At 32.3% G+C, this 19,544-nt stretch overlaps 1 protein-coding gene across 1 annotated transcript in view; it reads left to right on the top strand.

Annotated features, from left to right (window-relative positions):
- Positions 1 to 19,544, top strand: part of LOC109392288 (protocadherin-11 X-linked-like) — a 101,389-nt gene that overhangs the window by 12,588 nt on the left and 69,257 nt on the right. The window contains 2 exon segments of the mRNA XM_019660640.1: positions 17,511 to 17,616; positions 18,316 to 18,374. Of these exon segments, the coding sequence (XP_019516185.1) occupies positions 18,349 to 18,374 (26 nt within the window). The 5' untranslated portion in view covers positions 17,511 to 17,616; positions 18,316 to 18,348.

The raw sequence follows: 19,544 nt of genomic DNA, 5'->3' as shown, positions 1-19,544 counted from the left end.
GTTTAATGGTGTGGGTTATTACATTATAATTTTTAAATTGTTTTCGTTGCATTTTAGGTATTATAGATTTTTATCTCATCTGACTCACAACAATGCTGTGACACAGGTAGTATACCTTTTTGACATACGAAGAAAGAGATACAGACAAGTTTGTTTTTTTTTAAGGTCACATGCCTACTAAGTGTCAGAGGCAGCAGCACAAGATCCTTGTCCTTATGATCCCCCAACAATATTCATTCCATCAGCCAAGGTGTGTACTAAAATTTTAGGTCCAAATACTATTAAAGAAAAGCTTAACGATGTATTTATTGTATTTAATCATTTAAGAGTTTTGAAATTTGTAACAGTAAGTTTTGGTGATCACTCATTGAATCTTATTATGCACAATTAGGATAATATCCCTGACCTTAATAATTTAAAACACATGATAACATAAATATACAATGATACAACAGTCATAGTGGATTAAACAATAAGGATGTGATCAAATTGGACAGGAGAGGAATACTCAAATGGATAAATCGATAAGGCTTTTTAGGGGCAAAAAAATGAGGATTTTGCTCTCATTTAAAATAGGCTCGCTCAGTAACCAGTTCCAAGTTCCTAAGAGTTTTCTTTCTCTGTGAAGATAAAAAATCTTTGAGAGAATAAGTCTGGAGGGACAATATTTGGGACACAAAAGGAAAATCTACTATTGCTATGTATGGTTTGGCTTAGAAATAAAATGTTAAGTAATAAACTAAGCGGTATTGCTGTTAAGTCCTGACAATGCTTGCAACCTAGAACTTTGGGAGGCTTCAGGTTTAGCATTTTCTTTGAATTGCATTCAAGCATTTCCATAAGATAGATTTTTGTAATAGTAGTTAACCATGTGGGCTGAATAGTTGTACCCACTGGGAGATCACACTTCGTTTTCCCTTGGAAGATCTAGGTTATTAGAAGGTATTACAAAAATATCTTTCGTTGTCAGAGAAGCAAGCCCTGTTTAGTTTCTTTAATGAATCTCATGAGAAAATTAGTAGACTTAAAAATACAAACGATGACACATATTCCACCAAAGTGCTACTGAATATAAAAGGCAAACACTATCCTTATTGTAATGTTTCCTTAAAATTGCAGTTCTTCTACTTAAATTGATATTTGTGAATTTTTGTTTGACAAAAGATTTCACATACAATCATCTAACACTTCAAACAACCCTGTGAGTTAGGTCAGGCAGATACTTTTATCCCCGTTCTCTTTCTTTTTTCATTTTTTATTCCAAATGAAGAATCAAACTAGTCCAGAATCAGATGAATGCTTGCCTTAGTTAAGAGTAGCTTCAAGTTCCGTGAGCTTTTCACTACGCTACACAGATTGAGTCACTGGTTGTAAATAACTATTCCCGGGAATTACGCAGCAATTTGAAATTTTTTAATAAAGGAAGGAAGAGAAAGGAGGTATTTCTTAGATATGGGATCTAGGTTTTGGGTTAACAATTCTCTGCAGGAAAAAAATGCAAATTGTGATGAGATCTTCAGGCTTGACAGAACTAGCACTGTACTGAGGTAATTCATAACTAGCTATGTTTTGGTGAAAATACACTTAATTTTTATGCTCTTCGTATTTTCCTTTTGTTCTCATTATTATTGTCTCCAGATAGAGGAGAGAGATTTCAATGAAATACGTGTTCGTAGATCTTATGTAATACCCTTGGATCTCTAGTTTACTCAGTTTTTTCTTTCTTTCATAATTTGGGAAATTTTGTCTGTGTGTACTTTGCAGTTTTTTTCTGAAGCAACTTAATAAAAAACATGAATATTGTTTAAGTAAATTGCGATCAATTATACATAGATGATGTTTGTTGTTTTCTAGAAGGTTCCATTCCTTCTGAAATGACTTGCCCAAGGTCACGAAAGCTATTTAGTGACAACAGTCTGAAATAGAATTTAGGTCTCTCTGGCCAGTGTGCTTTTCACTATATCATGCTGTCATATCTCTTACCATACTAAAAGAGCTTACGTAAATAATACAAAATTAGATGTGTAATGGGCATAGAGCCTGAAATGTCCCAAAGTGCTACAACTAATTTGGGTTATAGATTTGGAGAGTAAATACCAAACAAAAGTGCATTAAGTAGCAAAAATGTTGACTTCTTTTGAACAAATTAAAGACTCATTAACTCATTGACAAATTTTTCTGAATAAAACCAAAATTTTATAAGGCAATTTCACATTTTAAATAACCTATCATCTTGAAGGTTAAATACGTCTTCTACATGAGGTTTGTTTGCTGCAATTTAAACTTTGCTGAAATTTCACTATAATACTCTATTGCAACATTGATCTGTCTTGAATTCAAGAATTTTGATTTGAAGAAATACTATAAGAACAGTTTTATAAAGTCTTCTTCACTTTAATAGCATGTCTCTGTTACTTAGGACCCCAACATACATTAATGTAAAGTTTTGATGTTCCATAAACACTATGAATTATCTAATTTATGAAACATGTTTTGCTTATTTACAGAAAATTAACTATTTCCCCTGTTTATTTTAAAGGTGTTTTCTCTCCTGCTAAAAATGTCTAACACATCAGGCTTTTAATAGATTAATGGAATGGAGTTGCAAACTTTTGCTTAGCAAATACATCTTCAAAGGTCATCTCAAAATATAAATTAACAACTTTTGGTTAAATGTAAGGAAATATTCTAAAAGCCAGCAACCTCAGTTGTATTTTGCTATAGTTGTATTTGTTTGAAAGAAAATGTATTTTACATAAATAAGATTATATATTTCCCCCCCAAATTTAAAGAGGTTTCGTTATGAAGATAGTATTTTATCTTCCATAGTTATCAAAGCCATGTATTCCTTCTGCATAGCTTACATTCTTAAACTCATTTACTAAATAATTTGAATGTCTTTAACTTAATTTGATTTACAGAGAAACTTTCTAGGTATAGATTCTCTTTTAATAACATGTCTGTTTTGAATCTATTATACAGATAAATTTTGAGATGTTCACTACGTGGTAAAAAAGTAAACATAGAAGAACCTTCTCCTTTCAGAAGCTACTAAAGACACATAGGTTGAGTTGCAAACTGTTAAGACTAAAAAGAGACAAAAATTGTTAATATTTTCTTAGCTCTTCTAGAAATGCCTACTTGATAAGCTGATTCTCGAACTTAACATGTTCACAAATAGTTGAAAAAAATCCAGAATCAATTATTTAACCGAGCTTATGGTTAAAATATAAAGGCACATTTACCCGCAACAATTATTTTTTTGCACACTTGATAATCACTATGTATATATTTTTAGTTGGTACAAATTAACCAAAAGCCTCCTTTATCCTTTAGTTATCTTTATCTTAGACATCTACATCTGTATCCCTGTGAGGTAGAAGGTATTCTAATTATCTGGTATTCTAATTATATGTCATAAATATGGAAATTGAGACTTTTCCAAACTTATGCAGATACTAAAGAGCTATGTCAGCTATCAAATTCACAGACCAGATTTTTAGCCACAGTGGTAAATACAAGTTTATTTTGTCTATGTTTTTGAACTATCATTTAACTATACGTATTAATAGTGACTATGCACACGGATATTTTATCTTTATTTCTCTTTAAGCAAATCTATTTCTCACATCTATTTCTTAGCTTAGTTAACTGTTATAGAGCTGTCAAACACCATGTCTTGAGGAAACAAATCTACATTAGTTAATATTAAGATATTTTTAATATTACCTAAATATTAAGGTGTCTGTTTTCCTTCCGACATCTTAATGGTAAAGGAAATACTCAATCTATAAAATCACCTGTCATTAACAATTCAGTTATAACCTGGAAAATGTGGACACATTCACTTCACTGGTCTTATTTAAAACCTAGGCTTTCTCCTTTGATAACTGCATTTTTGTTATAGATTATATAATCAATGTAAACAAATTGAAATTATAGGTGGCTCATAACCTTTCTCAACAAAGATGGTATAGAAGTTTGGCAGGTTTGGTCTAGAAGCATACAGCAACTTTGATATTTAAGAGATTTGTTTGGACAATCCCAAGTTATAATAATAGCTTTCAGTTCTAGTCTCTGTTCAGAATCCTGATACATAATGCTGAGAGAAATACTAGAAGGATAAAATGTCTCACAGCATTAAACAACTGAATCACTAACATTCTCTTGAACCACAAAGGGAGAATTGAATTTACTTACAATCCCCATCTGTGTAGTATCACACCTCGTTGAATCAATCAATTGTTTTAACTGACTTTTTTTCCAAACTAACTGCTAGGTTTTTTTTTTATGTGGACATTAGTCTTATTGTCCAGTTAACTCAGTCTGTGTTTCTACTTCAGACAAATCAAGTACAGCAATTCTTTATTCTTTAATCATATCCTTAGGGCTTATCAGCTAGGATGGAAAACTGAGTCAAGAATATTGGTCAAAGATTAATCAAAAGTTAAAATTTATTCTGAATTTATTGTTTAATAACTAACATTGTTATAATGCAATAATGATGAAAATTCAGTGCAAAAATAAAACATAGATGAACACGGGTGCCTCTGCTTGATGAACAGGGAAGTTTAGCATGGTGGAATTTTGCCTAAGGAGCCTCTCATTCTAGTAGGCTAACATGCATTTTTTTATCACAATAATATTTTTAAATCTTGAAAAAATAGAACCACTTTTTAGAAATAGAAGTACACACACACATACCTTTTAAAATTTATGATACATAACAGCCTTCAAATTAGATATAGACAAATATAAATTTATTTTTAATGATGCCTAAAAATTATACTTATCTTACTAATATTCAATGCCACTTTGTTACTTGAGAATTCTAGTGTTCACAGAAAAGAACTTATTTTGTAGAACTTAGGCTGTCTTCCTGATATTAGGAGGATATATTACCACCAGATAGCAGTGGCTGTAAGAATTCAGTTCTTATTGGTATGTGTTTTACTCAGACATGGATTGTTTCTTTTAATATATTTAATATCTGAAATTGTATAAGAAATCATACTTACACATATATTCAAAATATATTTTTAAAAAGAAATATTTAGGCCCAGTTTATTATAGTTTCCTTATCATGTATCAACAATTAATACTTAATCAATCCCTACCCCTCTCTAGAGATTTTGATTAGCTTATTTCTGACTTAATTCCATATTTTGTAATATTTTCCTGAACTATGTTTTTTGTAAAAAAATCTTGCAATCATGGGACTTGAAAATAGAGTTGAATAAAGATTTGAACCAAATCCATAACCTCCAAGACAAATTATTATATTTTCTGACTGATTTTAAAAAGACATATCTGCAACTAAAATTTCTATTATCCTTCAGTTAAATAATAAATTATAAACATATGTAGTTCTGTTAAGTAAGTGACTCCCATTTCTTTTTTTTTATTATTTTTTTAAGATTTTTATTGGGGGATTGGGGGGATGGGAACAGTGCTGGGGAATTAGGGGAAGGGGAACAGACAAGTTGCTGTCGTTTTGTTCTTCAGTCTAGTTGTGGAGGACGTTGCTTCACTGGCCCAAGTTGCACCATCACTGCGCTCCTCCCGGGTGAGGCAGATCAGTCACCGGCTTCTGGACTGCAGCTCACTGAGGCTGCTGGCCGCTCACGCTGGCTGGCTGCTGGCTACACACGGTATCCCATGGCAACCCACTGTAGCAGGGGCTGCAGCCTACGCCGTTGCCGCCGTTGCCGGCAACCCACAGCAGCCCAGCTCCAGGTTGAGCTGCCGTTCAGCATCTTAGCTGTGGAGGGCAGTGTCACTGGCCCTCATATGTGGGATCCGAACCGGGGCCCTCTGGCGTCCCAAGCCAGTTCTTAACCATCGCGCCACTTGGCCGGCCCAGTGACTCCATTTCTGTTGGGGCATTGTGCTCAGCTCACAAGAGTCAATGTGAAATATTCACTAAGAGACTGTTATCAGAAGGAGTCAAACACTTAATTTTTTTTTTTGATATAGTGTGGTAAACGATGGACATGAACCGAATAAGGTTGTTTAAAGATTCCCAAGAGAAGACAGATATCTGGCCATTCACTTGATTTACTATGAATTTCTGAGTACCCACACGGTTTTCCTGATTGTGAAAGAAAAAGAATGGCCATTGAACAATTGTTCTGAGAGACTGTGAAAGTAAGTCATAAGACATTAATTTATTGTAATACTTAGAACAACAGGACAGAAAGATGAAGCTTTAAATATTTTAAATGTTATGTATTTACATTTATAAATGATCACAAACACTGAACACTGACATGTTTGTAAATAAGTTTTTAAAATTAAGTGTTATATATAACATTATAAAACCAGATGTGTTGGTACATAACTGAGTTGTATATTTTTGTAAATAGTATTGCAAGTGCATTTGTAGAATTATGATATATGCATATATTCATATATTAGAAGTTAGTATTTATGTAGAGGCATATGTGGATACATATGCCCATACATTCTTGCTTAGACAAATGGCAATATAATGATAAGACACATATTCTTAAATAAAATTTAGAAATTATCATATATACTAATCATGGAAAAACAAACTAGGTCTTTTAAGTGTCCGTCTACATAACCAATTCCAAATAATTTTTATTGTCGCCACACTAGCAGCATGTTGTCCCATTAGTAACAGGCATCACATTCTAGGTCAGAGAAAGGTGTTCAGTTCACACAGTTAAGAGATTGACCTGATACCTCATTAGGGTTTTTGCCCAGCACTTTTCATAATCTTGCACTTTCCATCCCCTTATCCTTCTAATATTTTCTTTCTTTTACTGAACATTCACACATCTTTCTTTATAAATTGAGTTGTTGAAAGAGTAAATATTTTACTACAAGTCACTCTGTTTTCAATTTCTGTTCTACACATGTGCATCTATGCCAAAAACAATGTTTGAAAACCCCTAGTATTATATTGTTTTTAAATTACTTCTTTTTTTTATATAAGTAAAAAAAAATTACAATTAGGTATATGTTCCTGGGCTCTTTCAGGTAAATATTCGTCTCATACTGTGATTTTGGCCCCTTGGTTGCTCTCACTTGTCTGGGAGATGCACAATAAAAAAGTCCATGCTCAGGAGAATAAAGCTTTGATTTATATATCTAAATGTTTCTGAGAAATAAAATGAGCATCTAAATATATACTTATTTTTTACTAGCATTTTGAACAAAGGTGATCTGAAATAGATAATTTTGCTGTAATTAAAATAACTCTTTATGTGTAACATTATATTTATGTACCCATTTGTTTCATGTAGCATATGAATCAGCAATAGCTTTCTTTTGAAAACTAAGACCCCTACTGCTGCTATCACTGACTCGTGAAAAAAGGCGAAACTAAAATTGATGCTATCATAAATATATTCAGTTGGTCATTCAATTTAAGGCACCCGATAGCTTATATTTAACTTTTAGGAATATTTAGTGTAAATTTAAACAGTTATTCATTTTTTGCAAAACATAGAAATGCTGTTTTTAAAAAGTTTATTATCCTACCTCGGTGTCAAATAAAGGGATTTTAATAAGTATGCCAGTTACTTCTTTAGCTCAGAAAAATTTAAAGCAAAACTTAAAAAGTTCTAAAGAGAAATATTTATTTTTTACCTGTGTTAGTCAATATAAAAGAGGCTGTGGATTTGCAATGAGGGTTTCATTTTTAAGTTCTTAACAAAAGGTACATGTTGTACCTAGGTAATAGAAAATTCTTCATAAACTGAAAAACATTTGCATAGAAATGGTAGATTTACACTTAATCATTTTTAAAAGGAAAGAAATAGCCAAGCATAATTTTCCAGAATGAAGTAAACTTTCTTTTCATTAGTGAAAGTCATATTTTACTTTTATTTGAAGTAACATGCATACTTTAAAACTTCGTCTAAAAAGTAAATTCATATAACATTACATATTTTAAAACTCTAGGAACACTTTAACATTAAATAAAGATAAAATTATATGTAATATTAGCATACTATAACATTTGTCGATGAAAAACCATCCAGCCTAAGAGAAAGTTTATGAGAGTTTATTTGAGCCAAACTGATGACAATTGCTGGGAGGAAAAATTTCAATGGATTGAAAAAGTGCTCTGCAAAATGGCAATTTGCAGTTTATTTTGTATGTAGAATCAAAGGAGGAGGGTTATATGAAATCAATTGGTGGTAGATTAAGGGGGTGGGAGAAAGCAAAGGCAGGGAGGAATCTCTGGGATTGGATAAAAGTAAATTGGAGAGACGGGTACTTCTACTTAGGTGGGTACAGGATAGTTAATAGTACCCTTTTTACAGCACATAGAGATGGTAATCAGGGGACAAGAATAATAATGAGGGATTCTATAGTTTCCTGCTCTGGTTGGGAATTGGAGAGGGAAGGGATTACTGACATTCCAAGGGCATGCTATCTTAGATGCAAAAAGAAAATAGACAGGCTCAGTTAAGGTGACGATTGACTTTGTCTAGGAAGTTTAGGCTAAAGATGTGACTTCCCCCCCATGGCTCACCTTAGAAATTTTAATGTTCAGGCCACCCTGCGTGGTTATTTTCAGTCTCCTGAGATTATCAGGTTTAACATGTGGCCCCTTTTCTGTCTACACATTAAATATCAATTGTTTTGCAAAAAGACTTTCATTGTGTAAATAGATTCATCATAGACTCTTTAAATATCAGGCTCCCAGACTGTATAAAAAATGACATTTGTTATCAGTCCTCCAGGTGTTAAATACATAACAGTCACACTTAGTCTGCAATATAAGTGAAAGATACTTAGTAGATGCAAGAATCAAAGAGGCCAAAATATGTTAAATAACTTTACATAAAGGAAATAATAAAACCCTGACTTATTTAAAAATACACTGATATATTACCAGTGTGCTTTCTTGAAGTGGTTACTGGAGAAAATACTTACCTGGGGGAATTCAGAAAGCTTGTCTTTAATTGGGGCATATACTCTTCCAGTCCTTAATAGCTTTGTTTTAAAAAACAGTCGTTCACATGCAGATATTATCCCTGCATACATACACTAGAAAAGATGGACTAACCTGTGTCTCCAAGTTGTTACTGACAGTCTGTTCCATCACAGAGAAAATCTACAAGTTAAATACAATTTTCTTTTATTTTCTTCCAGCTTGTCTTTGAATTACCTTTGTTGTCTTTTCTTTACGGTTAACTATGGTGGTTTAGATTCAATTAATTCTGTTGAGTAAAACTTTTTTTTTTTGATCCCCGTTATCTCCTGCTTCTCACCAGCACACGTTTTATATTGTCTGTCGTGCCTTTATCAAGTCTCAAATAAGTAATTTCTCTTTACTTATTTAAGCAACCTGCTGCTTACCCCACATCAAAGTTACATTATTGAGAGGCCCACCAGTTTTGATAATTTTCTAAATAAGTTTCTCTGCACACCTAGTTTGCATATTCCCCAGATATTTGGAATTAATCTTCCCTTATGGATATAGTCATTTATATGGAGAATTGAATATTAGTGGAAAGTCTAACTAAAATATCTAGGCAGAATAAATAAAGTAGCAACATATAAAATTTAATTTTTCAGGTCAAAATTGGTATAAAAGCAATAATTTCATATGGTTTAACCTAATAGTCAAAGGCCACAGTCCAGGAGATACTAAAAAGCAGAAATCATAGCTTTACTGTTAATAACTCAAATTATAATGTTATCATTGGAGATATTTCTTGAATATACTCCTCACATATGCAGATTTGTCAAGATCATTACGTAGGGCTTAAGTAAAAATTAGTGTTGGAGAAATCTTTATGAATAATGCATTTTTCTGGAGAAAGTGAGATTTGTAAAGTTGGGACTTCTGACCTAATTTTCACATGAGTTCCCGAAAATGAAATCCAGTTCCATTAAATGTCCTTAGTACAAATTACCCAATTATGCAACTTCAATTTCAATGAGATGTAGCATCAAGCAAATCTATTTTCCAATTCAATTACTTATTGAATGAGTAGACATTTTTCTAATAAGAAGATAGGCATTTGGATCAAAAGATATTACTTCTTTCTACAGAAGATTTATAGTGTTTGTGCTTTAATATGGATTATAGAAACACATGGAATGAGACCTCCAAACAATTGTTTACACATTATCAGAAAATTGAGAAAATTTTATTCCTAAGAAAAAGTTAAATAACAGAATCTTTTGCCATCAAGTACCTTTTGAATGTTTCCTAGTTACATTTTCATACATATCAACTCTTTATTGAGTGATCCTCATGATAATCTTGATTTAGATTCTAATTCCAAGACATTTCTAGATTTTGTTTGCTTGTTTTAATGTAAGTGAATACAAACATTTTGTCTTATATAAAGTTATATAGTAGTTAACAGCATAAGCTTTGGAGTCAGATAAATCTCCCTTCAAATTCTAGCTGCTTACCTTAATAGCTCTGATACCTTGGGCAAGTTACTTAAACTCTTAGTCTCATATCCTCATATGTAAATGGAAGTAACAGTAACAGTACATACATCATAGGACAGTTGTATTAAATGTACTGAGCATAGTGCTTGGCATTCAATAAGACGTCAATAAAATGGTAACTACTATTATTTTAATAACTGATTATATACATTAGAAGTAGTATTAAGATGAATCTAACTGCTGAATGTTACAAGATATCTGTCACCCTAATAAAGTGCGGAAGCATGGATCTTTAGTTCCTTTAAATTTTATTTTAATAGGGTCATGACTTGCAGGAATTTCCCAGTGTGTATAAATTTTAGAAGCAGGAGTTCCAATAGCCTGAGTGGAGAACTATCCAATATCCTAGGTTTTTTTTCAATCACGTATGGATAGCGTGAGGAAAGCCTATTGTTTGCTAAATGGTGGAAATTTTACACTTCTTGAATTGGTGGCAGTGCTTGCATCAGTAGTCAGTACAAATAAAGAATATTTTTTCTTGACAGCTTATGTAATGTTAATGTGATAGGATCTCCCCTTTTACCAAATTCAAGTCTTTTCACACTCTTAGTAAGATTAATCACCATTCCTTTTTAAAAAATTATTAAAACTGTTTTAAAGGATATTATATCATTAAGTTTGCCATTTTTAATTTGGATTTTTGCAGTGATTCAGAATATTGTTTATCAACGAGAATGCCACAAAATATTAAATAGCAGTGTTATATTTAAAGTGGTTCTGGTAATTTATAATTAACCAGTGAGGAAGTAAGAAAAAATTAAAGACTGTTTAAAATATTATTTTATTAGATTAAATTTTAATTTATTTTAACTGTTTATATGTCTTTTGTAATGTATTTATTGATTTATCTGAAAAAATTATATTTTAAAATAAATATGTTACTTCATTCTCAAATGACTACTCAATCAACATGTATGTAGTTGTGGGTTTCCTTTCTTTTATGCCTTTCTATTTCCAAACTGATCACTTTGTCAGGTCAAAGAGGATTAGTTTAAAGTGTAATTATTATTTTGAATATTTTCAAATATTTTAGTTTTCAGTCACCAGGTAGGAAATAACCTAGCTAGTTATGCAAGTTTGTAAAAAGATTCACATAATAGTAATAATAGGCATAGTATAAAATCTCATGGTAAAAGACATTTGTTTAAAGACATATTACTTGATCCTACTTAGAAAGACCAATTTTCTGAGGAACTTGACTCGGTCTTAGAGATGGATCCAAAAATAATATTTTTCTTTTATTTTTTTAACATGATGAAGTCAAGAGAGTTTTGAAAGCTAGTAGATATAACCAACAGAAAAATGGTTAAGAAAAATACTCAATTTCCATTTACGAAATCTGAAGTGAGAAAAAGACTGATAAAAATCAGTTAACTGACATTACTCCTAGAAATTGCAGTTTCCCTTTGTGATATATTAAAAATGATGAATATGGCAAGTTTTATTTTAAGGGAGATTTTTTTTTGTAACTATAAAATAATCAGATTTAAGTTTCTCTACTGATTTTTTCCTACTCATTTCATCTATTTTTTAAAAAATGCTTATAACATGTTTAAATGTAGTAGTTATTTTGCAGAATTTTATTCCCCCTTTCTCCACAAATCAAGAAATACACATAGAAGAAGAATTTTTGAGCCCCAAAATTCTGTTTCTCTCCAAAATTCAGTTTTATCATATAGTCTTTGGATATTCTTTAGACCAACTCTTGACCATTTTGATCTAGATACTGTATATTTCATATATACATATATATATATATATATATATATATATATAAGTGTGTATGTGTATTTTTTAAATCAGCATTTGTAGTAACTTATCAAACAAATTTCAAATATTATAAGGCTCCACTGCTAGGGTAAAAACATATTCACAGTAATTTTCATTCATTACATGTATTATATTTTGAGGAGTTTCACACTAAAATAAGTGATCGGGATTAATATATACAGGGCAAAATAAACAGAATACTTACTCCCAAAATAAAAGGAAAACAAAGTTTGGTAATAAGAACGTGACATGGGATAAGTGAAGTGCCTAGGACTTTTTTTCTTGAATAATTTAGTACATTTTATGTGAATAATTTAAAGGACTATAAAGTGGGAAGATCATCAGGACTGTATCCATGAGGGAAGAGAGAAAAGTTTGTTGTTCAAACTTGATTTAAATTGACTGTCATTGTAATAACATGTGGTTCAATGTTTTGATCTACATATAATGAATATTCTAAGGATTTACTAACTTTTGAAAATTGGGAAGAAATTTTTATGTTTTTTCCCTTGTCTTGAGGTATCCTAAAAATAAAACTTGATAGAAGAATAAAGAGAATGAAAGTGAAGGAATGTCCTGTGTTTGCTACAGCACAGCCACTTTAAAGGGTTTGATTTCCAGTAGAAGAAGTTGTTTTGTTTTAAAAGAAGAGAATGGGCATTTGACGTTTCTCACCTTTCATGGTTATGACAATTCTCTTAGATATCTTGAATTCTCTAAGTGGAGATTTGTCATAATCTCCACAGTACACCTGTTTAGGAAACTGTAGCCCACAGAAATCTGAAACTACAAAAGAAACTTTTCTCAAGATGTTAAGTCCAAAGGAGTGTAAATTTCAGTTATCTCACCTGTGGGAATTTCTTTTCTCCTATTACTTTTCATCTAATAAGGCACCTAGGTGAAGGGAATTTTGATCTCGCTGATGAACCAAATTTCTCTATGCAAAATTTGAGTTTAAGTTTAGGTTTTAAGCTGGTGGAAGGATAATAGGCAATGTAGAATTTGGTAGTTAACCACAGTTATTGAGTGCAGGAAAAATACAATGATAAACAATTCAGAAAGTTTCTTGATTTTGACAGGGGCTAGTACCTGTGTTACTTGTTGTTTTCCCTTGCCTACTGTATCCATGCAATTACATCTGAACATGTACAGAAGAGCAGGGAGTAAACAACATTTTACTCATGGCTTCTGTGAAATCTAAATAAAGATGGAGTTTTTCTACTGTCAAAAACATCAGGGATGTGTGGTCTTATAGACCTAATGCACTTAAGAATCAGAGAGGCAATGAGATAAGTACTCCTAATTCAACAAAGTTCAAACAGTTTAACAGAAACTTCTCTGTACCCCTTATTGATATAAACATGAACAGGGAGAATCAATACCTAAGACAGACATTAACTGGACTTGACAAATTAATTCATAAGGTTGAATCAACCAATGAGGATGGTTGTCTACTGGAGACTGTTAAAGTGAGCTCAGTATGTTTCCTTTGGCTGATATGTTGGTTTCCTCTCTGCCCATTCATCTTTCTCTGATGTTCTATATTAGCAAAATCTTAGGTCAGGCCTTTCAACCTCTTTTAGTCATGTGGTTGTTTGCTGGACTTTCTCTTAACCTTAAAACCATTAGAATAACTTTTTCTTACACCTAGAAATACTTATGAATGACAGTTAATTTAAGTTTTGTCACTTGTTTTATCCCGAATATTCTTTAGTAAATTCTTGGAGCCTCATGGACAAAAATCATGGAATTCCATGATCTGAACTGATGAAAATGTCTTTGGCCAACCAAAGTAACTTATGAAAGTAGCATACTGCTTTTTATTAACCTCTCAAACATAATATTACTGCACTCTCTATTTTTCCTACACCTGAAAATTTGCACAACCTTTTGCTATTCTGTACAATGCACACTATGCTTAGTAGTCCTAGACTCAACATTTAGCAGGTAGCTCATTGTAGTAATGCTGTACCTTGAAATATAGTATTTCACTCAATATCGAATTTTCCTACAATAAATGTGCTTAGACTTTAAAGTAATTTTGCCTCACTTTGCAACTATACAAATTTACTAGTCAGTCATCAAGCTAGCAGGATGAAAACAGAAGGACCCAAAGCATTAAATATTGGAATCCCAGCTTTATTTTAACAGAATTTATCAAAGAGGAAGGTATTCTCTGAGAGGAGGTCAACTGTAAAACAGTATATTTTGGCCTCCATAGTGTAGAGCAAGTTCATCTTGAATTTCAGAGCAACTACCTTTAAAACACACACATCCTAAATGTACTGTCAATAACTCATTAGAATTTTTCTCATAGACAATTATATCTTTAGCGTTTAGTTTGGAATGAATTAGGCACATTGACATGTTGCATTACTGAGAACCAAAAGTAATTTGAGGAGGTAAATCTGATAGATCTCAGACATTTGCCATTTATGCTATTAATTAGTAATAAAAATGATGTGTGTGTGTGTGTGTCTCAGAGAGAGAGAGAGAGAGAGAGAGAGAGAGAGAGAGAGATCAGAAAAGTAGTATTTTAATTCACTTACCAAAATAACATCTTAGTGGACAAGCTAATAGCGATAGGGGGTAGAAATTCAAGGAGTTAAGAATCCACATGTCAGCAAACTGTATATTCACAACCTCTTGATCCTCATATTATTCTAGAGGAAGAAAATTGCCTACATAGTCATAGCCCCTAAGTCTTAAAGTACACCTGACTAGTTTATAAAATACTAAATATAAAGAGGCACAATTTCTCAACTTTCAAATTTCTTATTAATGGAAACAATGAGCACTCATGTTAACATAATTCCTGGAAATCTTAATTGCCTCAAAAGAAATAACACCCATATCGTATCTGTTCAATTTATGAATCCAGAGATGAAAATTCAGGTATGAAAATAATGTTAGCCTGTTAACAGGCCTAGTCTTTATTGAATTCAGAGATCAACCTTGACTATCTCCTATAATTCAATGTACATTCAAACTATTGGGTTGTCGGGAAAGTCATGACGTGTTTTCCTATGTTTTTCAATGCAAAAATGCATCATGACTTTCCCGACGACCCAATAGTTAGGTATTTATATTAAGTACCTGATGATTTAAAATCACATTTATTCAATCTATAGAAATCTGAAATTTTTTTCTCTATTTGCAAAGGAAGGAAACATTATTTTCTTGTCAAAACAGTGAACATTAATTCAGAAAGGCAAACAAAACAAGAAGAACAATGATCTCTAGATCAATGCTAACTTTTTTTCAAATTTAATACGTGTTAATACATTTATATCCAAAAGAAACATGGTAGGTCTGAACATAAGTAAACCCATCACTAAGGTTTTATAGTATGGCATTTTATTAGCTGCCTACATCACACGATAAGGACATTTACTTCCCCAAAGTTTAATCTTTGCTTTTAGATTAACACAGAATGCAATACTATCTGAGGAATTTAAGGCACTCTCTTAGGGCATGAAATTTTTTTGATATATCTTAGGTTATCCGACTCTGCTCAATAAGAATTCTAAGTAGGGATTAAGGGAAAATTCACATATGTTTGCATTTGGCTCCCCTTACTGTAGCTATCCTAATCTTTAGTCTTTAAATAGAGAAACCAACATAATGGAAGTTTAGATAGATGATTGATGATCATACTTTACTAGAGTTCTCTTGAAGCATATCTGACCTCCACCTTGATCTTATTTACCATTAACACTATTACAATGAACATATACATTTAATTTGATGGCTAACATTTTAACTAATTTTTAATTACTTTTATAACAAGTAACTGTATAATCGAATAACTTTTATAAATATCTTAGATTTAAAATACGTTCTCTTATTTAGCCTCAATATTTTCTTACAAAACATGTTCATCCTCCTGACTTGACCTTATCTGCTCTTAATACTAACCTTTTCAGTCACTCAGATTTAAAACACCTTGGGGGATTCCCTCTTCTTTATCCCCACTTTCCAAACAAAAGTCCAGACTTTTCTGTCTTGTGATCTCTTTCCCTTACAATCCTTCCTATATCTTGTACCAGTTAACAAAAACATTGAAATAACTATGTCCTCCATGAGCCTCTTCCTAATCCCATTATCCCAAAGTGTTTTCATTCTTTGGTATTCCCTTAGCACTTTGCTTTTTATCCTGTCAGCCTATTGAATGTATTATTTATCTTGCATAAGTCTTGTCTTATTTCTCTCACTGTACACAATTAACATAGTGTAAAGCTCCTCTATTATATAAACTTAATATAGTGCTTTACACACTAAGGGTGCTTAAAATTAATAAACTGGATGGATGGATGAATAGATGGACAGATGGATGGAAGAGGATAGAGTATCCTAACAAAACAAGTTTTTCTTAAGTAAATTCATGCATACCTTAAATTAAATACAGAATATAAAATGCCTCTGAACTGTGCTGCCCAATATGGTAGTTACTAGCTACATGTGGCTATTTCAATTAAAATTAAATAAAATTAATAATTTGTTTTCTCGGTTGCACTAGCCACATTTCAAGTGATTAACAGCCACATGTCTCTACCATATTGGACCAAGCAGATATAGAACATTTCTATTATCACAGAAAATTCTATTGGATAGCATTGCTCTAGGAAGAAATGGATGTGAAAAACACATGTCTCTGGAATTTTAGGAAGGTCATAATCATGAAGTAATAAGGAACAGGATTTCCATTTTCCATATTAAAAAATATAACTTGCAGCCGTTTACAATGTAAGCAATTTTATCCCCTAAAGAGGAACATTTATATCAGTATCATTCTAATTATATTTTCATTTAAATTCTATTTTTTTATCAACACCAATATAATCACTCAATATGTAATACAAATAGTAAGCAAGTTGCCAAAATTTCTACATAAATATGCATTAAATGCTTTAACAGATCTGACTTAATTAGAACTAAGAATGCAACAGTGTAAGCTGGCTTTTCAAAAATTTTAAAGCTTCTTTTATTCAAAGCCTTGAAATACTTTTCCAATATACCCTACCTCCAAACATGTGTGGACGTTTTGTTTTTTAATCCAAGAGAGATCCATAAAATCATATTGAAAACAAGCTTTCATGCCTTGCTTTCCTTTTTCCAAAATCTAAAATTGTACTAAAAAACCATTATTAACCTTTGCTTGATTTGTAGCCCTTACAGCAAATTGGAGGACCATGCTATATAATGATGAACCTCTGTCATATGTTATCTACTTGCTGAACTTAGATTTGTGGTTTCTTGAAATCCAACTCAAAGTGTTTGACCTACCACAGGAAAACCCTTTTGTGGGTAAGAAGGATTCCACAGATCACATGCCAGAGAGGTCTTGCCTCAGCTGCTCTCAACTTTGTAGTCTTGTGAAGAAGCTGACAAGCTTGGGTGAGACAATGTTTTGCTATCCTCCTTACAGAATTAGAAATTCCCATCTAAGAGAGTATAAATTGATATTGGAACCATTATAATTAAGATCAATTTCACAACTGAAGAAAATTGAAATTAACATGTAGCTAATTATGAATTTTTAGTGACATAATATGTGATTAATATTCAAGGTATGACCACTTTCCTCAGCTTCAGAAAATAAATACTAGTAGTATATGGGGCCAGGCTCACACCTACTGCATATGTAGTGCCTTGAATCTATGCATTCTACTGTTTCATAAACCTACTGCAGATTCCCAATTCTATCTGTTAGGTTTGTTGAACTGTTGTAACAGTCCAAGGGAGAAAGGCCAATTAGTGGATATGACATTTTTATTTAACTTTCCCCAGCAGACAAATAAGGGTAGTAGAGACTGCCCCATTTTGAATCCCTAGAATATTTGTGACTACATGTCAGAGTCATTAATGCTTTTCTGTTAACAGTACTTTATCCATCAGGGAATACACAATCATTGTACCCCTGAAACTAAAGGGACATTGGACGTCCTGCTGTGGAAACTCCCACCTAATGTAGTATTAGGTTATTGAAGCCCTATCTTTTTAGTGCATCTATTTTACTTAAGTTTCAACTGATACATTGTACTGGAGGCAAAGATCTTTTTCTTCCTTTCCCTCTTTTCATCCTCCACCCCACAGCTGATTGCAGAGCACTATGAGGACTGTACCAAAATGGGTTTTAATGCAGGTATTTCAAGGTGAGTTTTATATATATTCAATACCATATAAGTCACGCTTCTTCCGGGTCTTTTCAGGAGTACAAATTTTATCTGAACTACCGTTTTCAGTGTTTGAACTTTTTCTTAGAAGATTTGTGTCAAGCTTAAAATGTTAGCAGTGGAAATAAATAAAGGGAAAAGGAAGGCTCTATTTCAATATATTGATTGATACCATGTGGGGAGAAACATAAAACACAACAACAAAAATCCCAGAAATTACAGTAAATATTTCTATTGGCTTGGATGACTACATATGTCAATGTATTGTTAATTTCTAAAAATCAATTAAGAGCAAAGATACACTATAGCCCTACTGATGCTAACCTACGGAGACTTAAAGACCCTTTGGATTATGCAGAGATGTCATTAGGTCCATCAATTATTCATGTAATGATAAATTACAGAAGTACTTATTTTCAGAACAAATACCTTTTCTGTGGACGTTGAGCACCCTGGGTAGACGGACTGTTCTTTCTTATTCTTGTATTTCCAATGCCTGGTACAGAGAAAGTACTCAACAAATATATACCAAACTAGCAAACAAAACGTCGTTTTTTAAATTTTTTTATTTTATTGGGGAACAGTGTGTTTTTCCAGGATCCATCAGCTGCAAGTCAAGTAGTTGTTTCAATCTAGTTGTGGAGGGCGTTTTTCCAGGACCCATCAGCTCCAAGTCAAGTAGTTGTTTTAATCTACTTGAGGAGGATGCAATTCAGTGGCCCATGTGGGGATCAAACCGGCAACCTTGGTGTTATGAGCATTGCGCTCTAGTCAACTGAGCTAACCGGCTGCCCCAAAATGTTGTTTTAATGAATAAATATATGGAATTTCTTGAACCAGTAAGATGATGATTTGATTGAATAAGCTAGTAGTACATCCCCCCAATCTCCAATTAAATGCATAAAAGTTGTTTAAGATTCTATTAAATTAAACAAAATTTAAAATAATGTTCAAAGTATAATGGGAAGGTTTTTTTCTTTCAAAAATAATTTAAGTTTGTAGATTAATTGATTAAAGTGTCCTCCAGTGTACCCCTCACCTTCTCACAGTATTTGTGACGTAATAATACAATGTTCCTTTTTAAAAATAATGTATTTGTCTAACTATTGTCACCCCAGTAAATTTTAATTTAAAAAAATATATTTGTAC

This window comes from Hipposideros armiger, unplaced genomic scaffold (genome assembly GCF_001890085.2).
Source record: "Hipposideros armiger isolate ML-2016 unplaced genomic scaffold, ASM189008v1 scaffold_323, whole genome shotgun sequence".
In the NCBI taxonomy this organism is placed as follows: Eukaryota; Metazoa; Chordata; class Mammalia; order Chiroptera; family Hipposideridae; genus Hipposideros; species Hipposideros armiger.
This window is presented reverse-complemented; position numbering and strand designations above follow the sequence as displayed.